Source organism: Harmonia axyridis, chromosome 1 (assembly GCF_914767665.1).
Source record: "Harmonia axyridis chromosome 1, icHarAxyr1.1, whole genome shotgun sequence".
Classification (NCBI taxonomy): Eukaryota; Metazoa; Arthropoda; class Insecta; order Coleoptera; family Coccinellidae; genus Harmonia; species Harmonia axyridis.
Genome location: NC_059501.1, coordinates 14,877,664 through 14,905,503, shown reverse-complemented (window position 1 = coordinate 14,905,503; position 27,840 = coordinate 14,877,664). Strand labels below are relative to the sequence as shown.

Here is a 27,840-nt window from a genome sequence, read left to right as displayed (position 1 = left end):
AATACCTTTCCGGTTGACAGTTTCGATATAAAAGCACGTCATCTCTCACTGCGGCCATTTTACATTCTGCAGTTTTAAGCGACGGACGTGTTGTTGGCGTGTCTAAACCCATACAGTTTAGTGAAGTGATTTTTGAACGTTTGAAAGAACTGCAGCCATTATTCGAGCAAATTGGACGAAATTGAGAAAGGTGCGTTAATTTCATTCTTATAAAAATAAAAATTCTCAGATCATCATGGCGCCCAACTGTTATGCCGATGTTTCGGTTAAGAGTGGTAAGAGTTTGAGTTGTTGGATAGATAAATTGGATAAGAAAAAGAACAGATTTGCCAGGTTCTCAAAAAAAAACTTGTTAGCTATAGCAGTTTTGTCTAATTCGCTCAATCACTTGAGATACTTGAAACGTGTAGAGTTCGATAGGGAGATAGAAGAAGAGGCCAAGAAAGCTCGTGAGCAACAAGAAATTGAAATGAGATTAGCCAAAGACCCTGTTATAAGTGAATTTGATATGGAAATAAGCGGATTTATGAGTCAACTCAAAGAAATTAAAACATCCGTAACCAGATAGTCTGATAATTGCTTTGACAAAGGAAGTATTGTGATATTCAACCAATTTTTTTACTTCCAGTATGGGGACGCCTTATTCGTGCCATGGAGGAAAAGGACTGCTGATGCTCAGGTTTGATAAGTTTTGGTGAGCCATAAATTTTCAGAAATTGGATTTTCCATATTTCGGGCGCATTGCGAAAGATAAAGGTAAATTTCATTCTTTCTTTCTGCGTTATATTATTATTTTTATTGCGCATGTCTGTAACGGTGCCTTGGTATTGATCTTATTATCAGCAAGGGTCAAAATATTTTATAAATCCAGTTTTGAATTCTATTTTCTCAAAATTTATGGCTCTTAGTTACCTTCACTTAAATCAACGTTTAAACAAATGTGATATTTTAAAATATTTTATATTATATTCAATTATATTCTGTGATAATGATTTTCTGTAATTTTAATTGGTAATGTAAATATTGTAAATAACTTTTAAATTATTTAATAAAAAATATATCTAGAATTTTATTAATTAAGTATCAAATATATTCCCCCTCATCCAGTTTTTAATATTATTTTGATTTTACATGTTGAAGAGGTTACAATGGAGGTGGGCTCAACCTCCTGTTGATCGGTAATCCCATGAACCCAAAATTTCATCAAGTTATGAGGAACTGATGGAAAATGCGGTTATCGAGGTACAAGGTTTCTTGGCTATAGGCAACTACATACGCATTGGCTGACTACACGGAGATGTTCGTTGGGGCTGGTTTAGTTTCAAAGGCCTGTAGCTATCTACATGGGACAGTAATGTGAGAGAGAGAGAGGTACATTTTGCTGTTCTGTGAAATTGAGTACAATCAAATTTTTCCACATAACGAATTATATTCGTTATTGAATAATATTATCGTAGTTTCCCAGCTACTTCAATTCTTTTCAACAATCTACATAGTTTTCTTATTTCAGGTGCACATGAGTGAAATCTATGTATATTATTGAATTAAATGTTGTAGGCTTGAGGAATTCAAAAAAAATACTTATCTTGTAGTATTTTAATGGTTGACTGTAGCAACCTTTTATATAAAAAAAACCTTATGATGGTGCAAACATCAAACCTTGATGATTTACACTTGATAACCTTCCGATTTGTGATTTTCTATACTTATGAAAGGTATTGCCCCTTAGGTTGGCAGAACATACAATTGCCGACTGAAAATCAAGGACCACGTAGATAACCTGAATTTTTTTTACTTAATCCCACAACTGAGGAACATAAACGTAATGCTGCTGAATATCCCTGAAGAAATACATCTACCAAGTAGGGATTCGCAATTACTATTATTTGCTGAAGAATCTATTCCGCCCCCTAATCTGGTGTTCTTTCCGATAAGGAATTGGTTGGAGTTCTGAACCATTGTCCTATCGTACGAAGACGAGGAAATCATCTTCTGTGCACGCTGCTAATAAATCCATTTTTCTCAATTTCAAGATTCGGTAAGATAGGAGTTTATGTTAATAATTGACTGTAGAAAACATCCTCTCTGAAATCTAGTATCTTAACAAATTTCAGTATTTACAACTAGAAAAGTTTCAATTTGAATAAACTCAGAAAGGTTCTTATTTTTGTTTTCAGTTTGGAAGTAAATTATATCATTTCCAGCTGTAACCACTGGTAATGATATTCTCTAATTTTAATAACAAAAATCAAGAATCTGCTGAAATTTCAAGTTGATCCTTTTTTTGACTTGATTGCCCTTGTGTCAATCTTAAATTATATGATGCAAATTTGCTCATTTGTTATATATATAATATCTCGTGGATGTTTCAGATGATGAAAATGAATGAGCATGCTTGAACCTTTGTGCTTCACTGTTGAATATTACTTTTTCATCTCAATAATATTTGAATAGCAAATATCGCTTCCACAACTTTGAAAAAATTTTTCAATGTTTAATGGGAAAACAAATATGATGCGTGTGGGGGAAAATTCAAAGGGTTGTGTTACTGCTTGTACTATTTCCTACTCAATTTAAAAAGTTATCAGTCAGTGGAGTTCACAAGTGTTCAAGCATGTTTTTATAGTTTTCATGACCTGAAACTTCCATAGAAGTGATCATAATCTATCATAAATGGTATATAATTCTTAAATTGACTGACCTAAATGTTTGATTCAATTTGTTACGAAGTCTTCGTAGATCAAAACGAATTCAATTTTTTTTAGGCATATAACGTTAACTGAAAATTATTTGAAACCATCCAAACCTGAGAAATGAAGAAATGGGAAATTCGTAGTAACCTACTCTCGCCTATCCCTAAAGGAGCTCGTATTTGAAAAAATTCTTCTGCATCAAGGAAGCTGTATAATTCATTATTCAAAGCAACTTTGGGTTCTTGAAACACCTAAAATATATTCACTTTCAATTTATGCTGATCGTATTATTTACAACAATTTATTTTTAGATTGGATGTTTTGCTGTTCTATTCAAACAAATTCTATTTATTCCTATTGAAGTAAATAATATGCCCCTTTCATTCTCGAACCCAACGTCAGATGTTGATGGTTTGAGGTGGACAAAATTCCGAGGGATTTCATTATTTTTTTGTTGGAATATAATAGTCGTTTGTAACATTAACTTCGCCAAATTTTAGAAGGCTAGCCTGCGTTAAATCTGCTTCCCTGGATTGATTCGAGAGATGTCTAATCGTTTCAGAGTTGAAAAGAAGTTGGAAATACATAACATTCCCATCAATCAAGTTTAGAGAATTCTTAAAGGAATATTTCTTTGGAGCTGAGAGATAGATATAAAGGGCTCTTTACGTTATCAAGTGTCCGAAAAAAATTAGTATTTCAGAAATCTTCATTTTTATGATTGATTACTATTCAAGCATCAGGTAACAATTCCTCCAGTCCATCGAGTTTTAGGATATCTGGAATATATTGAACGTTTCTGCAAATGAACACTTGATAAAGGAATAACATTAATCGAAACAATTATAATTATTTTAAACATGGAATCTTCAAGCTGTTCACAACTTGGGTGATAGTATCAGATTTATTTGTTTATAATCTTACCTCAGTGTCTTCCTATGCTACACTACTTTTTCAGAAAGATGTATTCATGACTTTTACAAGGTCAATTCATATAGAAGTCGCTTCATTACCGAAAACTCATCAACAAATGCAAAAACAACTGAATCGTGTGCACATTTACGCTATAGAGAAATTCGGAAATTTCGAAAATGGAACAATTACCATAGTTTATTCCAATCACGACATAGGACAAGAATCTCAAGTGAAATATACATATGACCATTTGGTGAGTACCTTGATCTTGGTGCATCGCCATTGCAGATACAGCCGTACAAAGAATACCTACTTGTTGAGATCTGTTCAATTCTTGGAAAGAGACTGAAAATAATACATGTGCTTATGGAATGGATTCATTTGAGGCCCTTTTCCCTATGTGTTTGAACTAACCGCGAGCTTTGTGGGAGAATGAGGTAGTTTTGGTTTTCTCTTTTGGGTATAATATTTTTTCTAGATTGTGCATGCACAGGCTTGAATAAGGAACAATTTGTTGGAAGGAAGTGAGCAAGAATAATACACATGCTGAATGAACAAGTAGTATGCTGATAGTTCTGATGAGAAATTATCTCGATATAGCACTGGATGTGACTGACATTGGTATGAATTTGCTCTATTGCAAGTAATTTTTGAATGAATACCTGTTTCCTTACGCTTTCGGTGTTTACCTTCTAAACCTTGATTAATTGCATGCATATCAATGTTGCCCGAGATCATGGAAAGGTTTTTGGAAAGGAATTAATTGCAATACTGCCTTGTCTGTTGGTGTAAGTAGTGGAAAGTATATTATAGTTGTACAACACTCAACCCTAGTATGGAATTTTGTTCCATTAATATAACGGAATTTTAGAATGAATGTGCTGTCATTGATTGTATAAATACGTAAAGAAGGAACTGATAAAGAATTATCAATTTTGTCGATAGTCAATTTGAGACACTCGAGATAATAATAGAAACATATGATGAACCATTGATTGATTAGCGGAAAATCACTTCCGATTGTTTAAAGTATATTTCAGGCTGGATTATGTTTTTATTCACCTCCGCTTTGAACTGTAGCTTGAAGCATTCACTGTTCCCAATGTATGAGATGAAAAGTTACCCCATTAGACTTGGTTAAATGTCTTTTCATCAACCAAAAATTGTTTCATTTCTAAAAGAAATAAATGTTTGGAGTGTTCACGGCCATTCGAAATATTGAGAGTTGGGACTACTGTAAGTACCTTGTTCTTAACTAGGTAATTGGACCCTTTTAGAATTCATTGGAGTGACTTTACACTCGGCCTGTTCTATGATGATGTAGCCATTAATCGTGAAGCCTGTAAATGAAAATCCAATTACCGCTTTAGAGGAAATCATTACAGCAAACAGAAAGGAAGGGAAATTGCTGATAATAGGATCAAAGTTATTATATTACCACAGGTAAAATCTAGTTACCGTTACTTAAAAAATGTTGTGCAATGTTCAAGAAACATATTGGAAGTGGACGTGTCTATCTTTCGTCGCTTCGGATTAAAACTTTTTTGTAGGGAAATCCTTTGAACACTAAAAACAGGATAATATGAATGTAGAGATCAGCCAAGGATACCTCTAACTATTGAAATGAAGAAACCGACAAAATAGATATTGTCTGAAATTTGGATAGATAAATCTGATTTTATTAGATATCTTTCTTCTTAATGAGAGTGTGTTAATATAAAAGGAGTATTGATATTATCGTTCGTGAGTACCGTTGTTATATCTCGCAAAACCCAATATTCTTCTAGAAATACCACAAATATTTTTATCCATGTGGCAATTTGAGAAATTCGAAAAATTTAATAGACAGAGAATTCCTACCATTCTGAAATAGATGTAAAGACCTTCGAAGAAATTGAGCCTTATCAGCGTTTCGAGATATTGTTTGATCCAAATTCAGGTAACAACAAGGTATCCTTCAATTTTCCTTCTAATAATTGTTTCAGGTTAACCTGTCCTGTTTTAATCACATCACAAACAGCTAAAAAAGTGAAGCTATATTTGCTCAAAATATTTTGAAACAAACTGAAATGCAACATGTATTTGTGAGGAGATAAATATTAATTGCTTCGGTTTAAACTTTGAACCCTTGAACAGTTATGACATAGAAATGAATGTAGAAGTCTCGCTGAGCATAACTTTTAAGGAACCACCAAAATTATCTGAACTTTTCGATAGATTAATGTCATTTCTAGATATCTTGCCTTAAGCTGTTAATGAATAGGAGTGGAGTCTTCATGTAAAAGGAGTAGTGATATTTCTATTCGTGAGTACCCGTTTCATATCTTGAAAACCCCAATTTTCTTCTAGAAATACAGCATAAATTGGAATCTAGGCTGCAAAACAAGAGTTATGCTAGTACCAATGTAGAAAAATTTACTTGGAAATTATTGGCCTCTCGATCTTTGATTATTTGTAGATCCATGTTAGTTATTCGCCTTTTCTGATTTGTTTTCCAAATATAAATAGTTGTTTAACCCCTTATTCACCGAAAAGTGGACAACAGCTGTTCGATACGATGGGAAGAACAAGGTAACGTTTCAGTTTTCCTTCTAATAATTGTTTCAGATTAACCTACCTTTGAGTTTTTTTCCCACATCACTAATATCTGAAAAAGTGGATGAACTACCAAGCACTTTGGTCTAAATAATTTGAAGAAAACTGAAAAGGAACAAATAACTTGTGAGGCCTATTATTTGTGTTGTAGTTTTCTTTTTTGCTCGATTGTTATCTCAAATTTGATATTTTTTTGAAATTCTACTCTAATTATTTTTTTACATCTTAACTCTAAAAGAACAGGCGATGGTGCCTGAATTTTTTCGAAATATCTTTCTTGATTTTTAGTTGTGGTTTGCTCCATATTATAAACTTGTTTCTAATATATCGAAGATCAGAACAAAAACCCTTGGAATTGGATCGAAAGCTCTTGATTGAGGTGAATCATTATAATTCCCTATCAAAACAATATTATCGCGCATGCAATAATAATTTAAAAAAAAATTGAGTCACTCAAGATTATTGCAGGAAGAATAACTGTAAGTACCTTGATTTTATTCTGCATAATCAGATTATTCTAGAATTGGTTATTGGAATTTCTCTGCCTGTGTTTTATCGATTATTATCAAGAGGTGTTTATTGAGTCATCTAAATCGGAAACCCAGATATCCCCTCATAGAGAAGAAAAAAATGGATGGTATGTGCATGTACATTAATCTTATGTAGAAAGTATCGAGATTGAATAAGGTGAAGTCTCCATAGATAATTTGATTTGATTCTTGAACATTCGAACTGAAAAAAGTTATATGCTCCCCCTGTATCCCCTTTATCACATATTTTTTAGTGTATTTCGTAATAGATATCATTACTGCAGTATTAACAATTAAGGAGTTTATAATATCCACGCATTACTTGATGATTCTAAATTTGAAACCAAAATCAATACGACCTCAAGGGTCATAGTGGTACGTTGAAGTTGAAAAAAAAACTTTGGAGAGTAGGGGACTGCTTGTTTTCAGTCCAGGGAGAAAATTCTGCTTTCATAGTTGGAATATTGAACATCTATTTTAGTCGAGTAAGGCATCTTTAGTTTTCCTCTTAATGCTTATTTTCAGTCACAAGTCAAAGATGTTCTGCTTTCATCAAAAAAATAATAGGATACGGATTAAGACGAAATATTGAACATCAACTTCGAAAAGAAAGGTATCTTTTAGTTTTTCTTTTAATGTTTGATTTCAGTCACGAGGGAAAAATATTCTGCTTTCATTGTTGATTTTTCATAGAGGAAATACTCAATTCACACTAGGATGAAATATTGAACCTCAAACGGAACACGGAAACAAAGGTAGCCCTAAGTATTCTTCCTAATGTTTGATTTCAGTCACGAGAGAAAGATATTCTGCTTTCATTGTTAATTTTTCATAGAGGAAATACTCGATTCATACTAGGATGAAATATTGAACCTCAAACGGAACACTGAAACAAAGGTAGCCTTAAGTATTCTTCCTAATGTTTGATTTCAGTCACGAGAGGAAGATATTCTGCATTCATTGTTAATTTTTCATAGAGGAAATACTCGATTCACACTAGGATGAAATATTGAATCCCTAACGGAAACAAAGGTAGCCTTAAGTATTCTTCCTAATGTTTGATTTCAGTCACGGGAGAAAGATAATCTGCTTTCATTGTTAATATTTCATAGAAGAAATACTCGATTTACACTAGGATGAAATATTGAATCCCTAACGAAACACGGAAACAAAGGTAGCCTTAAATTTTCTTCCTAATGTTTGATTTCAGTCACGAGGGAAAAATATTCTGCTTTCATTGTTGATTTTTCATAGAGAAAATACTCAATTCACACCAGGATAAAATATTGAACCTCAAACGGAACACGGAAACAAAGGTAGCCCTAAGTATTCTTCCTAATGTTTGATTTCAGTCACGAGAGAAAGATATTCTGCTTTCATTGTTAATTTTTCATAGAGGAAATACTCGATTCATACTAGGATGAAATATTGAACCTCAAACGGAACACGGAAACAAAGGTAGCTTTAAGTATTCTTCCTAATGTTTGATTTCAGTCACGAGAGAAAGATATTCTGCTTTCATTGTTAATTTTTCATAGAAGAAATACTCAATTCACACTAGGATGAAATATTGAACCTCAAACGGAACACGGAAACAAAGGTAGCCCTAAGTATTCTTCCTAATGTTTGATTTCAGTCACGAGAGAAAGATATTCTGCTTTCATTGTTAATTTTTCATAGAGGAAATACTCGATTCATACTAGGATGAAATATTGAACCTCAAACGGAACACGGAAACAAAGGTAGCTTTAAGTATTCTTCCTAATATTTGATTTCAGTCACGAGAGGAAGATATTCTGCTTTCATTGCTAATTTTTCATAGAGGAAATACTCGATTCACACTAGGATGAAATATTGAATCCCTAACGGAACACTGAAACAAAGGTAGCCTTAAGTATTCTTCCTAATGTTTGATTTCAGTCACGAGAGAAAGATATTCTGCTTTCATTGTTAATTTTTCATAGAGGAAATACTCTATTCACACTAGGACGAAATATTGAACCTCAAACGGAACATGGAAACAAAGGTAGCCTTAAGTATTCTTCCTAATGTTTGATTTCAGTCACGAGAGAAAGATATTCTGCTTTCATTGTTAATTTTTCATAGAGGAAATACTCTATTCACACTAGGACGAAATATTGAACCTCAAACGGAACATGGAAACAAAGGTAGCCTTAAGTATTCTTCCTAATGTTTGATTTCAGTCACGAGAGAAAGATATTCTGCTTTCATTGTTAATTTTTCATAGAGGAAATACTCTATTCACACTAGGACGAAATATTGAACCTCAAACGGAACATGGAAACAAAGGTAGCCTTAAGTATTCTTCCTAATGTTTGATTTTAGTCACGGGATAAAGATATTCTGCTTTCATTCCATAGAGGAAATATTCGATTCACAGTAGGATAAAATTTTGAGCGCCTCACAGACTATACGAAAGTAAGGAATCTTTAGTTTTTTTTTTTAATGTTTGTTTTCAGTCACGGACAAATATATTATATTTTCATGAAAGCAAAACATATGGATTCGCAGTAGGACGGAATATTGAACGCCCACCAGTAATTTAAAAATAAAAAAGGATCTTGTGTTTTTTCTCCTAATATTCGTTTCCAATCACGGACACAGAGATTTTACTTCCATCAAAAAAAAAACTTGGATTCACAGTAGGAAGGAATATTGAATCTCCAACAGCCCTTTGAAAAGAAAGGTATCTTTAGTTTTTTCCTAATGCTTGTTTTCAGTCGCAGGCAAAGCTATTCTTCATTTATAAAAGCAATAAATTTGGGTTCGCAGTAGGAAGGAATATTGAATCTCCAACATAATGCTTATGCTTGATTTAGTTACTGGAGAAAGGTAATCTGCTTTCATTGTTAACTATCATAGAGGAAATGCTTAATTCACACACAATAGGATGAACTTTGAAAAGAAAGGTATTCTTTAGTATTTCCCCTAATGTTTGATTTCAGTCACGGAAGAAAGATATTCTGCCCTCATTGTCAATTTATCATTGTCATACACAATTCACAGTAGGATGAAATATTTAACCCCTAACGGAACACGGACAAAAAGGTATCCTTAAGTATTACTCCTAATGCTTGATTTCAGTCACGAGCGAAAATATTGTGCTGTCATGGCTTATTCTCATTTCATAGTAGGATGAAATATTGAGCGCCTTACATACTTTAGAAAAGTAAGGAATCTTTAGTTTTCCTTCTAATGTTTGTTTTCAGTTACGAAAAGCTATATTATGCTTTCATAAAAGCAAAACACTTGGATTCGCACTAGGACGGATTATTGAACCTCCAACAGAATTTTGAAAAAAAAGGTATCTTTAGTTTTTCTCCTAATGCTTGTTTTCAGTAGCGGAAAAAGCTATTCTACATCCATAACAGCAAAATACTTGGGTTAGTAGTAGGAAGGAATATTGAGCCTTCAAAAGAATGCTAATGATTAGTTTTAGTACCTGGGGAAAGATTTTCTGCTTTTATTGTTAACGTTTCACAGAGGAAATATTCAATTCACAATAGGATATAATATTGGACCTCCAACAGATTTTTGAAAAAAAGGTATCTTTAGTTTTTCTCCTAATGCTTGTTTTCAGTTACTGGAGAAGGATTTTCCGCTTTCGTTGTTAACCTTACATAGAGGAAATACTCAAATCACAGTAGGAAGAAATATTGAACGCCTCACAGATTTTTCGGAAGTAAGGTATCTTTAGTTTTCCTTCTAATGTGTGTTTTCAGTCACAGTCGAAGATGTTATACTTTCATAAAAACACCAATACGCAATTCGCAGTAGGAAGGAGTATTCTACCTTGAAAAGAAAAATATCTTTGGTTTTCTCCTGATGCATGTTTTCATTTATTGGATAAAGATATACTTCTTTCACCGTTAATTTTTCGAAGATGAAATACTCAATTCACATTAGGATGAATTATTGAAACCCTAACCGAACACAGAAACGAAGGTATCCTACAGTATTCTTCCTAATGTTTGATTTCAGTCACTGGAGAAGGATATTCTGCTTTCATTGTTAATTTTCCATAGAAGAAATACTCAATTCACTACTGTGAATGAAATACCAAATGCCTGACAGTGTTTCGGATAGTAAGGGATCTTTAATTTTCTATCTAATGTTTGATTTCAGTCACGGGAGAAAGATATTCTGCTTTCATTGTTAATATTTCATAGAGGAAATACTCGATTCACACTTTCATGAAAGAAATACTAGAATTCGCAGTTAAACTGAATATTGAACCTCCCACAGAATTTCGAAAGTAAGGTATCTATAGTTTTCTTCTTAATGTTTGATTCCAGTCACTGAAGAAAATATTCTGCTTTCTTGTTTTCTGCTAATACTTGGTTACAGTCCCTGCTATGAATTCTATTTTCGAAGCATTCTGTCTTCTACCCCAAAAACAAGTGAGATTAACTTATTTTAATAGTTTTATAATCTGGAGTATAGTTTGTATATATATTTAATTAAAATTTTTTTGAACGTTTCGGCTAACATGATGACCAATAATACTGTGGAAAATGTTTGGGCCCGACACACACAACAAAAATTTCTGTTGCAGACAAATTCTTGTGTGTGTTTCAACCTGGTTGGTGAACAAGCCAAAGGATGATTAATATAAATAAATAAATATTCTTTAGAAACTATTGCGAAAAGCAAAGCAAATATAAAACTTGAATTTGAAGAAGCTCGAGTGGAGAATAAATGTGTTACAAGCAACACGTTTTTTTATTAGTTTTTAGTGTGACAGATAAAAGGAAAATTTGGACCATCCAAGTATTTCCAAAAGATATTGAAGAAGAGAAGCGTCGAGTGTTTTACTCGCAGTCTCCTCAACCCAAATGTCCAAGAAGAAAAAACGCTGGGACTTCCACAAGACAGATGTGAGATCACCAATAGCCTTTTGTTTCAGGTAGCAAAGAAACCTGATTGCTAAAGGTTTTGCCCATCTTAACATTCATGAAATATGTATAAGAAGAGAAGCGTCGAGTATTCCACTCGCATAGTGTCCACCAATTTACTATTGAGGGATTGCGACGAACTACCGGCTCTACTACGAGCACGCTGCAATACTTGGAAGGATGGTTGTTCAAGAAGAAAGAAGAGGACTGCAATAAGTCGGCTCTCGAAATGTGAGGACAAAATGACGACTTGTGTTATAGGCATCCCAGTGAACCTGATCCTCTAATCCGGAGGGTAACATCAACTGAAAGAGAAGATTCTCGTCTAATTCGCCCACATCACAGACATCGGAGGATAGTTGACCAAGCAAATAGAAGGGGATGGCGACCAATCGGCTCTACCACCAACACGCTGCAATACATGGAGGGCTAGTTGTTCGAGCAGAAAGAGGCGGACTACAACACGTCGGCTCTGGAAATGTGAGGTCATCATGACGAATTCTGTTATAGGCATCCCAGTGAACCTGATCCACCTATCAGGATGGTCACATCAACTGACGGAGAAGATTTCCGACTGATTCACCCACATCACAGACATCGAAGGACGGCTGACCAAGCAAATAGAAGAGGATGGCGACCAATCGGCTTTACTACCAGCACGCCGCAATACATGGAAGGATGGTTGTTCGAGAAGAAAGAAGAGGACTGCAACAAGTCGGCTCTGGAAATGTGAGGACAAAATGACGACTTCTGTTATAGGCATCCCAGTGAACCTGATCCACCTATCTGGATGGTCACATCAACTGGCTGAGAAGATTTCCGACTGATTCACCCACATCACAGACATCGAAGGACGGCTGACCAAGCAAATAGAAGAGGATGGCGACCAATCGGCTTTACTACCAGCACGCCGCAATACATGGAAGGATGGTTGTTCGAGAAGAAAGAAGAGGACTGCCACACGTCGGCTCTGGAAATGTGAAGCCATCATGACGACTTCTGTTATAGGCATCCCAGTGAACCTGATCCACTTATCAGGATGGTCACATCAACTGGCGGAGAAGATTTCCGACTGATTCACCCACATCGCAGACATCGGAGGACGGCTGACCAAGCAAATAGAAGAGGATGGCGACCAATCGGCTCTACTACCAGCACGCCGCAATACATGGAAGGATGGTTGTTCGAGAAGAAAGAAGAGGACTGCCACACGTCGGCTCTGGAAATGTGAGGCCATCATGACGACTTCTGTTATAGGCATCCCAGTGAACCTGATCCACTTATCAGGATGGTCACATCAACTGGCGGAGAAGATTTCCGACTGATTCACTCACATCGCAGGCTTCGGAGGATGGTCAACCAATCAAAAAGAAGAGGAATTCGACCAGTCGGCTCTACCACCATCACTCTGCAATAAATGGAAGGATGGTTGTTCGAGGAAAAAGAAGAGGACTGCATCACGTCGGCTCTGGAAATGTGAGGCCAATATGAGGACTTCTGTTATAGGCATCCCAGTTAACCTGATCCACCTATCTGGATGGTCACATCAACTGATGGAGAAGATTTTCGTCTGATTCACCCACATCACAGACATCGAAGGACGGCTGACCAAGCAAATAGAAGAGGATGGCGACCAATCGGCTTCACTACCAGCACGCCGCAATACATGGAAGGATGGTTGTTCGAAAAGAAAGAAGAGGACTGCAACACGTCGGCTCTGGAAATGTGAGGCCATCTAATAAATAAGAGAATATGTGTGTATAATTATAAGCTAGTGAAATGAAAATACTAAAATGGGTTCATGTATATTTTTGATTTTGAATCTGTTTAGATGTAAAGATTGTTACTGTCAGGCACAAACCATTGGTTTAATTGACAGTATTTCTTGAAAATTATTGTACTAAATTCGGTAAAATAAAAAACATTGATTGATTGATTGATCATGACGACTTCTGTTATAGGCATCCCTTGTGGACCTGACGGCTGACAAAGCAAATCGAAGAGGATGGCGACCAATCGGCTCTACTACCAGCACGCTGCAATACATGGAAGGATGGTTGTTCGAGAAGAAAGAAGAGGACTGCAACACGTCGGCTCTGGAAATGTGAAGCCATCATGACGACTTCTGTTATAGGCATCCCAGTGAACCTGATCCACCTATCTGGATGGTCACATCAACTGGCTGAGAAGATTTCCGACTGATTCACCCACATCGTAGGCATCGAAGGATGGTTAACCAATCAAAAAGAAAAGCAATTCGACCAGTCGGCTCTACCACCAGCACTCTGCAATACATGGAAGGATGGTTGTTCAAGAAGAAAGAAGAGCACTGCAACACGTGGACTCTGGAAATGTGAGGCCAATATGACGACTTCTGTTATAGGCATCCCAGTGAACCTGATCCACCTATCTGGATGGTCACATCAACTGACGGAGATTTCCGACTGATTCACCCACATCATCGAAGGACGGCTGACCAAGCAAATGGAAGAGGATGGCGACCAATCGGCTCTACTACCAGCACGCTGCAATACATGGAAGGATGGTTGTTCGAGAAGAAAGAAGAGGACTGCAACACGTCGGCCCTGGAAATGTGAGGCCAATATGACGACTTCTGTTATAGGCATCCCAGTGAACCTGATCCACCTATCTGGATGGTCACATCAACTGACGGAGATTTCCGACTGATTCACCCACATCATCGAAGGACGGCTGACCAAGCAAATGGAAGAGGATGGCGACCAATCGGCTCTACTACCAGCACGCTGCAATACATGGAAGGATGGTTGTTCGAGAAGAAAGAAGAGGACTGCAACACGTCGGCTCTGGAAATGTGAGGCCAATATGACGACTTCTGTTATAGGCATCCCAGTGAACCTGATCCACCTATCTGGATGGTCACATCAACTGGCTGAGAAGATTTCCGACTGATTCACCCACATCGTAGGCATCGAAGGATGGTTAACCAATCAAAAAGAAAAGCAATTCGACCAGTCGGCTCTACCACCAGCACTCTGCAATACATGGAAGGATGGTTGTTCAAGAAGAAAGAAGAGCACTGCAACACGTGGACTCTGGAAATGTGAGGCCAATATGACGACTTCTGTTATAGGCATCCCAGTGAACCTGATCCACCTATCTGGATGGTCACATCAACTGACGGAGAAGATTTTCGTCTGATTCACCCACATCACAGACATCGAAGGACGGCTGACCAAGCAAATCGAAGAGGATGGCGACCAATCGGCTCTACCACCAACACGCTGCAATACATGGCTGGAGTTCCTATGAGAACATCATGTAGAGAGCTTTTCAAAAAATTTGGTATTTTGCCAGTGGTATCTCAATTCATCTTGGAAATTATAACATATGTGAAAACTAATGAAGGTTCATTTCTGCGTATGAATTACAATCATACTTATTCAACAACACACTCTTCGCTACTAATCATACCACGTCACACTCTGGTGGGATATGAGAGGTCTCCCAGATATATGGGAATTAAGTTGTTCAATTCCCTTCCAAAGACCTATAGGGATATTGAAAGTGTACAAAGTTTCAGAAGGGTAGTTAATGATTTCTTATTGTCTCAATGTTTCTATACCCTATCTGAATATTATGATTGTTGTAAGCATATCAGGTTAGGAAGTTGATATGTTTCAAATAATGGCTAGTATGTGAAATTTTTCCTTCTATTGTTGTTTTACTGACTTGTCCAATACGTATTTGTAATATGTCGCTATGGATGAATAAATTATTATTATTATTATTATTATTATAATCGGCTCTACTACCAGCACGCTGCAATACATGGAAGGATGGTTGTTCGAGAAGAAAGAAGAGGACTGCAACACGTCGGCTATGGAAATGTGAAGCCATCATGACGACTTCTGTTATAGGCATCCCAGTGAACTTGATCCACCTATCTGGATGGTCACATCAACTCACGGAGAAGATTTCCTACTGATTCACCCACATCACAGACATCGAAGGACGGCTGACCAAGCAAATCGAAGAGGATGGCGACCAATCGGCTCTACTACCAGCACGCTGCAATACATGGAAGGATGGTTGTTCGAGAAGAAAGAAGAGGACTGCCACACGTCGGCTCTGGAAATGTGAGGCCATCATGACGACTTCTGTTATAGGCATCCCAGTGAACTTGATCCACCTATCTGGATGGTCACATCAACTGACGGAGATTTCCGACTGATTCACCCACATCGTAGGCATCGAAGGATGGTTAACCAATCAAAAAAAAAAAGCAATTCGACCAGTCGGCTCTACCACCAGCACTCTGCAATACATGGAAGGATGGTTGTTCAAGAAGAAAGAAGAGCACTGCAACACGTGGACTCTGGAAATGTGAGGCCAATATGACGACTTCTGTTATAGGCATCCCAGTGAACCTGATCCACCTATCTGGATGGTCACATCAACTGACGGAGATTTCCGACTGATTCACCCACATCATCGAAGGACGGCTGACCAAGCAAATAGAAGAGGATGGCGACCAATCGGCTCTACTACCAGCACGCTGCAATACATAGAAGGATGGTTGTTCGAGAAGAAAGAAGAGGACTGCAACACGTGGGCTCTGGAAATGTGAGGCCAATATGACGACTTCTGTTATAGGCATCCCAGTGAACCTGATCCACCTATCTGGATGGTCACATCAACTGACGGAGAAGATTTCCGACTGATTCACCCACATCATCGAAGGACGGCTGACCAAGCAAATAGAAGAGGATGGCGACCAATCGGCTCTACTACCAGCACGCTGCAATACATAGAAGGATGGTTGTTCGAGAAGAAAGAAGAGGACTGCAACACGTGGGCTCTGGAAATGTGAGGCCAATATGACGACTTCTGTTATAGGCATCCCAGTGAACCTGATCCACCTATCTGGATGGTCAAATCAACTGACGGAGAAGATTTCCGACTGATTCACCCACATCATCGAAGGACGGCTGACCAAGCAAATAGAAGAGGATGGCGACCAATTGGCTCTACTACCAGCACGCTGCAATACATAGAAGGATGGTTGTTCGAGAAGAAAGAAGAGGACTGCAACACGTCGGCTCTGGAAATGTGAAGCCATCATAACGACTTCTGTTATAGGCATCCCAGTGAACCTGATCCACCTATCTGGATGGTTACATCAACTGACGGAGAAGATTTCCGACTGATTCACCCACATCGCAGGCATCGAAGGATGGTTAACCAATCAAAAAGAAAAGCAATTCGACCAGTTGGCTCTACCACCAGCACTCTGCAATACATGGAAGGATGGTTGTTCGAGGAAAAAGAAGAGGACTGCAACACGTCGGCTCAAATGTGAGGCCAATATGATGACTTCTGTTATAGGCATCCTAGTGAACCTGATCCACCTATTTGGATGGTCACATCAACTGACGGAGAAGATTTCCGACTGATTCACCCACATCGCAGGCATCGAAGGATGGTTAACCAATCAACAAGAAAAGCAATTCGACCAGTTGGCTCTACCACCAGCACTCTGCAATACATGGAAGGATGGTTGTTCGAGGAAAAAGAAGAGGACTGCAACACGTCGGCTCAAATGTGAGGCCAATATGATGACTTCTGTTATAGGCATCCTAGTGAACCTGATCCACCTATCTGGATGGTTACATCAACTGACGGAGAAGATTTCCGACTGATTCACCCACATCGCAGGCATCGAAGGATGGTTAACCAATCAAAAAGAAAAGCAATTCGACCAGTTGGCTCTACCACCAGCACTCTGCAATACATGGAAGGATGGTTGTTCGAGGAAAAAGAAGAGGACTGCAACACGTCGGCTCAAATGTGAGGCCAATATGATGACTTCTGTTATAGGCATCCTAGTGAACCTGATCCACCTATTTGGATGGTCACATCAACTGACGGAGAAGATTTCCGACTGATTCACCCACATCATCGAAGGACGGCTGACCAAGCAAATAGAAGAGGATGGCGACCAATCGGCTCTACTTCCAGCACGCTGCAATACATAGAAGGATGGTTGTTCGAGAAGAAAGAAGAGGACTGCAACACGTCGGCTCTGGAAATGTGAGGCCATCATGACGACTTCTGTTATAGGCATCCCAGTGAACCAGTAATTCCAACCGGTCAGCTCTACTACCAGCACGCTGCACTACATGGAAGGATGGTTGTTCAAAAGAAGGCGAAAGAGGACTGCAACACATCGGCTTTGGAAATGTGAGGCCATCATGACGACTTCTATTATATTCATCCCAGTGAACCTGATCCACTCATCCGAAGAGTAACATCAACTGAAGGAGAAAATTCTCGACTGATTCACCCACATCGTAGGCATCGAAAGATGGTTGACCACGCAAAAAAAAGAGCATTGCGAACTGTCGGCTCTACTACCAGCACGCTGCAATACATGGAAGGTTGGTTATTCAAGAAGAAAAAAGAGTATTGCAACACGTGGACTCTGGAAAAGTAAGGCCATCATGTCGATTTCTGTTGTCGTCAACCCAGTGAACCAGATTCACTTATCCGGAGGCTATCATCATCATCAACATCATCATCTGAAGAAGAGGATTTTCGTCTAACCCATCTCCATCACTGTCAACGAAGGATGGTTGTCCAAGAAGAAAAGGGGACTGCATCTCGTCGGCTCTGGAAAAGTAAGGCCATCATGACGGCTTCTGTTATAGGCATTCCAGTATACCAGATCCACTTATCCAGAGGCTTACATCTTCTGAAGAAAAGGACTTTCGTCTTACCCACCACCATCACTTTCAACGAATGATGGTCGACCAAGCAAAAAGAAGAGAATTGCGACTACTAGTAATACTACTTCTACTACCAGCACGCTGGGAGGATGGTTATTCAAGAAGAAGGAAGAGGATTTCAACACGTCTCCCTGGAAAAGTGAGACCTTCTTGTCAACTTCTGTTCTTGTCATCCCAGTCAACCAGATCCACTTATCCGGAGGCTATCATCATCATCTGAAGAAGAGGACTTTCGTCTTACGCACCACCCTCACTGTCAACGAATGATGGTCGACCAAGCAAAAAGAAGAGAATTGCGACTACTACTACTACTCCTACTACTACCTGCACGCTGCACTACATGGAAGGATGGTTATTCAAGAAGAAGGAAGAGGATTTCAACACGTCTGCCCTGGAAAAGTGAGACCATCTTGTCAACTTTTGTTCTCGTCATCCCAGTCAACCAGATCCACTCATCCAGAGGCTGTCATCATCTGAAGAAGAGGATTTTCGTTTAACCCACCACCATCACTGTCAACGAAGGATGGTTGTTCAAGAACAAGAAAGAGGACTGCATCTCGTCGACTCTGGAAAAGTAAGGCCATCATGACGGCTTCTGTTATAGGCATTCCAGTAAACCAGATCCACTGATCCAGAGGCTTACATCTTCTGACGAAACGGACTTTCGTCTTACCCACCAACATCACTGTCAACGAAGTATGGTTGTTCAAGAAGAAAGAAGAGGACTGTAACTCGTCGGCTCTAGAAAAGGCCATCATGACGGCTTCTGTTATGGGCATTCCAGTAAACCAGATCCACTTATCCAAAGGCTAACATCATCTGAAGAAAAGGATTTTCGTCTAACCCACCACCATCACTGTCAACGAAGGATGGTTGTTCAAGAAGAAAAAAGAGGACTGCATCTCGTCGACTCTGGAAAAGTAAGGCTATCATGACGGCTTCTGTTATAGGCATTCCAGTAAACCAGATCCACTGATCCAGAGGCTTACATCTTCTGACGAAACGGACTTTCGTCTTACCCACCAACATCACTGTCAACGAAGTATGGTTGTTCGAGAAGAAAGAAGAGGACTGCAACTCGTCGCCTCTGGAAAAGGCCATCATGACGGCTTCTGTTATGGGCATTCCAGTAAACCAGATCCACTTATCCAAAGGCTTACATCATCTGAAGAAAAGGATTTTCGTCTAACCCACCACCATCACTGTCAACGAAGGATGGTTGTTCAAGAAGAAAGATGAGGACTGTAACTCGTCGGCTCTAGAAAAGGCCATCATGACGGCTTCTGTTATAGGCATTCCAGTAAAGCAGATCCCCTTATCCAGAGGCTATCATCATCATCATCTGAAGAAGAGGATTTTCGTCTAACCCACCCACATCACTGTCAACGAAGGATGGTCGTTCAAGAAGAAAGAAGAGGACTTCAACTCGTCGGCTCTGGAAAAGTAAGGCCATCATGACGGCTTCTGTTATAGGCATTCCAGTAAACCAGATCCACTTATCCAGAGGCTTACATCATCTGAAGGAGAGGACTTTCGTCTTACCCACCACCATCACTGTCAACGAAGGATGGTTGTTCAAGAAGAAAGAAGAGGTCTGCTACTTGTCGGCTCTGGAAAATAAGGCCATCATCACGGTTTCTGTTATAGGCATTCCAGTAAACCAGACTCCCTCATCCAGAGGCTTACATCATCTGAAGGAGAGGACTTTCGTCTTACCCACCACCATCACTGTCAACGAAGTATGGTTGTTCAAGAAGAAAGAAGAGGACTGCAACTCGTCGCCTCTGGAAAAGGCCATCATGGCGGCTTCTGTTATGGGCATTCCAGTAAACCAGATCCACTTATCCAAAGGCTCATATCATCTGAAGAAAAGGATTTTCGTCTAACCCACCACCATCACTGTCAACGAAGTATGGTTGTTCAAGAAGAAAGAAGAGGACTGTAACTCGTCGGCTCTAGAAAAGGCCATCATGACGGCTTCTGTTATAGGCATTCCAGTAAACCAGATCCCCTTATCCAGAATCATCATCATCTGAAGAAAAGGATTTTCTTCTTACCCACCACCATCACTGTCAGCGAAGGATGGTTTTTCAAGAAGAAAGAAGAGGACTGCAACTCGTCGGCTCTGGAAAATAAGGCCATCATGACGGCTTCTGTTTTAGGCATTCCAGTAAACCAGATCCACTTATCCAGAATCTATCATCATCTGAAGAAAAGGATTTTCTTCTTACCCACCACCATCACTGTCAGCGAAGGATGGTTTTTCAAGAAGAAAGAAGAGGACTGCATCTCGTCGACTCTGGAAATGTAAGGCCATCATGACGGCTTCTGTTATAGGCATTCCAGTTAACCAGATCCACTCATCCAGAGGCTGTCATCATCTGAAGAAGAGGATTTTCGTCTAACCCACCCACATCACTGTCAACGAAGGATGGTCGTTCAAGAAGAAAGAAGAGGACTGGAACTCGTCGGCTCTAGAAAAGGCCATCATGACGGCTTCTGTTATAGGCATTCCAGTAAACCAGATCCACTTATCCAGAGGCTTACATCATCTGAAGGAGAGGACTTTCGTCTTACCCACCACCATCACTGTGAACGAAGTATGGTTGTTCAAGAAGAAAGAAGAGGACTGCAACTCGTCGCCTCTGGAAAAGGCCATCATGACGGCTTCTGTTATGGGCATTCCAGTAAACCAGATCCACTTATCCAAAGGCTCATATCATCTGAAGAAAAGGATTTTCGTCTAACCCACCACCATCACTGTCAACGAAGGATGGTTGTTCAAGAAGAAAGAAGAGGACTGTAACTCGTCGGCTCTAGAAAAGGCCATCATGACGGCTTCTGTTATAGGCATTCCAGTAAACCAGATCCCCTTATCCAGAGGCTATCATCATCATCATCTGAAGAAGAGGATTTTCGTCTAACCCACCCACATCACTGTCAACGAAGGATGGTTTTTCAAGAAGAAAGAAGAGGATTGCAACTCGTCAGCTCTGGAAAAGTAAGGCCATCATGACGGCTTCTGTTATAGGCATTCCAGTAAACCATATCCACTTATCCAGAATCTATCATCATCTGAAGAAAAGGATTTTCTTCTTACCCACCACCATCACTGTCAACGAAGGATGGTTTTTCAAGAAGAAAGATGAGGACTGCAACTCGTCGGCTCTGGAAAATAAGGCCATCATCACGGTTTCTGTTATAGGCATTCCAGTAAACCAGACTCCCTCATCCAGAGGCTTACATCATCTGAAGAAGAGGACTTTAGTCTTACCCACCACCATCACTGTCAACAAAGGATGGTTTTTCAAGAAGAAAGAAGAGGACTGCAACTCGTCGGCTCTGGAAAATAAGGCCATCATCACGGTTTCTGTTATATGCATTCCAGTAAACCAGACTCCCTCATCCAGAGGCTTACATCATCTGAAGAAGAGGACTTTAGTCTTACCCACCACCATCACTGTCAACGAAGGATGGTTGTTCAAGAAGAAAGAAGAGGACTGCAACTCGTCGGCTCTGGAAAATAAGGCCATCATCACGGTTTCTGTTGTAGGCATTCCAGTAAACCAGACTCCCTCATCCAGAGTCTTACATCATCTGAAGAAAAGGATTTTCTTCTTACCCACCACCATCACTGTCAACGAAGGATGGTTTTTCAAGAAGAAAGAAGAGGACTGCAACTCGTCGGCTCTGGAAAATAAGGCCATCATCACGGTTTCTGTTATAGGCATTCCAGTAAACCAGACTCCCTCATCCAGAGGCTTACATCGTCTGAAGAAGAGGACTTTCGTCTTACCCACCACCATCACTGTCAACGAAGGATGGTTTTTCAAGAAGAAAGAAGAGGACTGCAACTCGTCGGCTCTGGAAAATAGGCCATCATCACGGTTTCTGTTATAGGCATTCCAGTAAACCAGACTCCCTCATCCAGAGGCTTACATCGTCTGAAGAAGAGGACTTTCGTCTTACCCACCACCATCACTGTCAACGAAGGATGGTTGTTCAAGAAGAAAGAAGAGGACTGCAACTCGTCGGCTCTGGAAAATAAGGCCATCATCACGGTTTCTGTTGTAGGCATTCCAGTAAACCAGACTCCCTCATCCAGAGGCTTACATCATCTGAAGAAAAGGATTTTCTTCTTACCCACCACCATCACTGTCAACGAAGGATGGTTTTTCAAGAAGAAAGAAGAGGACTGCAACTCGTCGGCTCTGGAAAATAAGGCCATCATCACGGTTTCTGTTGTAGGCATTCCAGTAAACCAGACTCCCTCATCCAGAGGCTTACATCATCTGAAGAAAAGGATTTTCTTCTTACCCACCACCATCACTGTCAACGAAGGATGGTTGTTCAAGAAGAAAGAAGAGGACTGCAACTCGTCGGCTCTGGAAAATAAGGCCATCATCACGGTTTCTGTTGTAGGCATTCCAGTAAACCAGACTCCCTCATCCAGAGGCTTACATCATCTGAAGAAAAGGATTTTCTTCTTACCCACCACCATCACTGTCAACGAAGGATGGTTGTTCAAGAAGAAAGAAGAGGACTGCAACTCGTCGGCTCTGGAAAATAAGGCCATCATCACGGTTTCTGTTGTAGGCATTCCAGTAAACCAGACTCCCTCATCCAGAGGCTTACATCATCTGAAGAAAAGGATTTTCTTCTTACCCACCACCATCACTGTCAACGAAGGATGGTTTTTCAAGAAGAAAGAAAAGGACTGCAACTCGTCGGCTCTGGAAAAGTAAAGCCATCATGACGGCTTCTGTTATAAGCATTCCTTTAAACCAGATCCACTTATCCAGAGGCTTACATCATCTGAAGAATAGGACTTTCGTCTTACGCACCACCCTCACTGTCAACGAATGATGGTCGACCAAGCAAAAAGAAGAGAATTGCGACTACTACTACTACTACTACTCCTACTACTACCTGCACGCTGCTCTACATGGAATGATGGTTATTCAAGAAGAAGGAAGAGGATTTCAACACGTCTGCCCTGGAAAAGTGAGACCATCTTGTCAACTTCTGTTCTCGTCATCCCAGTCAACCAGATCCACTCATCCAGAGGCTGTCATCATCTAAAGAAGAGGATTTTCGTCTAAGCCACCACCATGACTGTCAACGAAGGATGGTTGTTCAAGAAGAAAGAAGAGGACTGCAACTCGTCGGCTCTGGAAAATAAGGCCTCATCACGGTTTCTGTTATAGGCATTCCAGTAAACCAGATCCCCTCATCCAGAGGCTTACATCATCTGAAGAAGAGGACTTTCGTCTAAACCACCACCATCACTATCAACGAATAATGGTCGATCAAGCAAAAAGAAGTGGATTGCGACTAGCCGGCTCTACTACCACCACGCTGCACTACATGGATGGATGGTTGTTCAGGAAGAAAGAAAAGGAAAGCAATACGTGGGCTCTGGAAAAAATAAGGTCATCATGTCGATTTCTGTTTCGTCATCCCAGTGAACCAAATCCACTTATCCAGAGGCTGTCATCATTTGAAGAAAAGGGTTTTTGTCTAACCCACAAACATCACTGTCTACGAAGGATGATTGACGAAGCAAAAAGAATTGCGACTAGCCTGCCTTACTACCAGCATTCTACTCACGTCGCAGACATGGAAGAATGGTTGTTCTAGAAACAAGAGGACTGCATTCAGCCAGGGTATGATAATGTATGGGTATGCTGCACTACATGAAAGGATGGTTGTTCAAGAAGGAAGAAGAAGACTGGAATACGTCAGGTCTGGAATTATGGGAACATCATGACGACTCCTGCTATTGGCATCCCGGAACATCAGATCCAGAGGGTACCAACTGAAAGAGAGAATTTTCGACTGATTGATTCACCCATATCACCGACATCGGAGGAAGAAGAGGATTGCGACTAGCCGGCTCTATTACCAGCATGGTTGTTCAAGGAGAAAAGAGAGCTCAACACGCCGGCCATTGAATTTGGAGGACATCAGCGACTAAACTGGAACCACTTATTCAGTCGATTCCAAAGGGTACCTATCATCAACTGAAGGATGCTGCACATGAAAGGATGGTTATTGAAGAAGAAAGAAGAGAACTGCAACACGCTTGCTCTGGAAATGCGAGGACATCATGACGACTTCTTTTATAGGCGTCCCAGTAAACAAGTTACAAGTATTCTGTTAATTGCAGAAATCTACTCTACTACCAGCATTCTACTCACTTCTCACACATGGCTGTTACATAAACTTCCTATTTCGCAGAGTAGAAAGGATGATTTTTCAAGAAAAAAGAAGAGACTGCAGCAAACCGGCCCTGGAAATGTATGGTCATCGAGACGATTTCTATTATAGGTATACCAGTGATTGAGATCCACATATCCAGCCGATTCCAGAAGTTACCATTAACTTCATATACATCACAAACAGCGAAGGATGGTTGACCAAGCAAAATGAAGAGGATTAAAAGTAGCCTGCCTATTCTGCAACTAGCATTCTATTCTCGCCGAAGTCATGGAAGGATGATTGTTCAAGAAGATAGAGGACGTCAATAAGACTCCTTTGGAAATGTGACGACATGACTACTTCTGTTATAGGCATCTCAGTAAACAAGATCCAAGATTTCAGACGATTCCAGAGAGTACCACCAACTGAAGATTATTTTCCCTAGATCCCAGATATGTAAGGGTGGTTGACAAGGAAGATGGAAGAGCCTGCTATACACAAAATTGCGACTGGCAATCTACCCACACTGCTGACATGGCAAGATGGTTGTTCAAGAAAAAGAGGACTACTACGGCTCCGGAAATGTGAGGTCATCATGACGACTTCTGTTATAGGCATCCCAGAGTACTGCTCCTGTGCAATCCACCTATTTCCTGGATGGGGACGATGGTTGATCACGAAAAGAAGGACTGCAACAAGCCGGCTCTGGAAATTTGAGGCCAATATGACGACTTCTGTTATAGGCATCTCAGTGAACCTGATCCACCTATCATGATGGTCACATCAACTGACGGAGAAGATTCTCGACTGATTCACACACATCGCAGGCATCGGAGGATGGTTAACCAATCAAAAAGAAAAGGAATGCGACCTTGATCTTCTAGTTGATAAAGAATGGAAATGTTTCTACTTACCAGATATCTGAATCGAGGGGTGAGTTCATAAATATAATTATCTATTCGATAAAGTTGCATAAATCACAATAACCAATTAAAATGAATCAAGAACTGAAAATAAACGGACATCTTTTCAGGAATTTTGACTGGAATATCAAGTTTACATTAATGGAAAAAGTGGCTACCTGATGTAAGAGAGACCAAGATGACAAAAATGAAAGAAGCAATCAATCTTCCTAGATGAAAGAAAAGAAGAGTGTCAATCCAGGAGACTGTGGACCAGTAGACCAATCCAAGGGAAAGAGGACTAGCAGACTGATCCAGGAGGAGAAGGATTAGAGGACTAAGAAGAAAGAGGACTAAAGAACTAATTCAGGCTGCAGAGCATTATGGGACCAAATCTGCAGAAAGAGCACCGTGAGGTGAATCCAGGTTGAAGTGAACCGTGGAACCAGTTCAGAAGAAGAGGACCGTGGGACCAGTTCAGGAGGAAGAGGACCGAGGACCAGTTCAGGAGAAAGAGGACCGTGGGACCAATCCAGGAGGAAGAGGACCGTGGGACCAATCCAGGAGGAAGAGGACCGTGGGACCAATCCAGGAGGAAGAGGACCGTGGGACCAATCCAGGAGGAAGAGGACCGTGGGACCAATCCAGGAGGAAGAGGACCGTGGGACCAATCCAGGAGGAAGAGGACCGTGGGACCAATCCAGGAGGAAGAGGACCGTGGGACCATTTCAGGAGGAAGATCAATGGACCAATCCAGGAGGAAGAGGACCAATGGACCAATCCAGGAGGAAGAGGACCGTGGGACCAATCCAGGAGGAAGAGGACCGTGGGACCATTTCAGGAGGAAGAAGATCAATGGACCAATCCAGGAGGAAGAGGACCAATGGACCAATCCAGGAGGAAGAGAACCAATGGACCAATCCAGGGAGAAGAGGACCAATGGAGCACTCCAGGGAGAAGAGGACCAATGGAGCACTCCAGGAGAAAGAGGACCGTGAGACCAATTCAAGTTGAAGAGGAGCGTGAGGTCAATCCAGGGTGAAGAGAACAATGGGACCTATCCAGGAGAAAGAAGAGGACTGTGGGACCTATCCAGGGGGAAGAGGATCGTGGGACCTATCCAGGGGAAGAGGATCGTGGGACCTATCCAGGGGGAAGAGGATCGTGGGACCTATCCAGGGGGAAGAGGATCGTGGGACCTATCCAGGAGGAAGAGGATCGTGGGACCTATCCAGGAGGAAGAGGACCGTGGGACCTACCCAGGAGGAAGAGGACCGTGGGACCTACCCAGGAGGAAGAGGACCGTGGGACCTATCCAGGAGGAAGAGGACCGTGGGACCTATCCAGGAGGAAGAGGACTGTAGGACCAATCCAGAGGGAAGAGGGCAGGAGACCAATCCAGGAGGAAGAGGACCGGAAACTGACCCAGGAGGAAGAAGGCAGGGGATCAATCGAGGAGGAAGAAAACCCGGGAACGAATTTAAGAGGAAAAGAGGATCAGGAGACCAATTCAGAAGGCTACCTCCTAGCTAGACTGAAAAAATATCCATATAGACTAACCAAATTATCCACATCACTATCCAACAACAGCATTCAAGCTTTGGACCCCCTGCTGCTAAAAGAAAAGAGGATCACAATATTATTAATTGGGTATGTTTTAAGATATATATTTTGATATGAATTATTAAATAGAATTATTTTATTTTAGATTGAGGGTTTAAAAAAATTCCTACTCAAGAGTAAAAGTGCGTAGATCTAGATTGTACAAAAACGACAAAAGGAATCTAATCGACAGACTTCAGATTATCTAAAACAATTTCTTGAAAATGAAAGATAGGGAAACAGAAGGGACAATTGGAAGTCGACATGTCTGTCGAAATTTTGAATAACTAGGGCTATAAGAATATGGTTCACTACTATATATATATAGCAAATTGATGCTATATCAAGGTTGGGGGAGAATAAGCATATCCCCACATGGAAGGTTACTTCAGATTATTTAGATGCATAGGGTGACTGAAATTCATCCAATTCAAGAAACCCTGGACTTTTCTATTAGATAATGACCGGTACCCTTCTTGGTTTTTAAATGATCAGGATATTCCAGATAGAAGACAACCTGAACTCGAATTTTAATGGAAAAAGTTCGGAAATAGTAATATGTAACGACCGGAATTAGCTAGAATAAAGGGTCCGTTGTTTTCTAACGGGAAAGACCAGTACTTTTCAGACGGAGAGAGAACCGAGACTTTTTAGATGGAAAGTGACTCGAACTATTCAAATTGAATAGGTTTGGAACTATCCGGATGTAAGAAGACCGG

General features: G+C 40.2%; 1 protein-coding gene and 1 long non-coding RNA gene across 8 annotated transcripts; both read left to right on the top strand.

Annotated features, from left to right (window-relative positions):
• The first annotated feature begins 34 nt into the window (after positions 1-34).
• Positions 35-21,693, top strand: LOC123677709. 7 transcript variants are annotated; one of them, XR_006747129.1, is made up of 7 exons: positions 35-190; positions 629-679; positions 1,141-1,371; positions 1,730-2,038; positions 2,766-13,374; positions 13,611-21,417; positions 21,479-21,693. It is a non-coding gene; the product is annotated as an uncharacterized LOC123677709 (long non-coding RNA). The 7 variants fall into 7 exon arrangements; XR_006747130.1 differs by having other exon boundaries at positions 629-756; XR_006747127.1 differs by having other exon boundaries at positions 629-1,371; positions 13,611-20,008; positions 20,064-21,417.
• Positions 21,694-21,715: 22 nt separating this feature from the next.
• On the top strand, positions 21,716-27,291 carry LOC123671103. Its single transcript, XM_045604786.1, has 5 exons — positions 21,716-21,744; positions 21,827-22,226; positions 22,292-25,550; positions 25,651-27,169; positions 27,228-27,291. Exons 1-3 carry the CDS (start codon positions 21,716-21,718, stop codon positions 23,159-23,161), a joined length of 1,299 nt encoding a protein of 432 aa, XP_045460742.1. The 3' UTR covers positions 23,162-25,550; positions 25,651-27,169; positions 27,228-27,291.
• Positions 27,292-27,840: the final 549 nt, after the last annotated feature.

Coding starts and splice junctions, on each gene's coding strand:
- LOC123671103 (XM_045604786.1), top strand. CDS start 21,716: ATGGTTTTTCAAGAAGAAAGAAGAGGACT. Junction 21,745..21,826: donor CAAGAAGAAAGAAGAGGACT/GCAACTCGTCGG, acceptor TCCCTCATCCAG/AGGCTTACATCATCTGAAGA. Junction 22,227..22,291: donor TCTTACCCACCACCATCACT/GTCAACGAAGGA, acceptor TCTGGAAAATAG/GCCATCATCACGGTTTCTGT.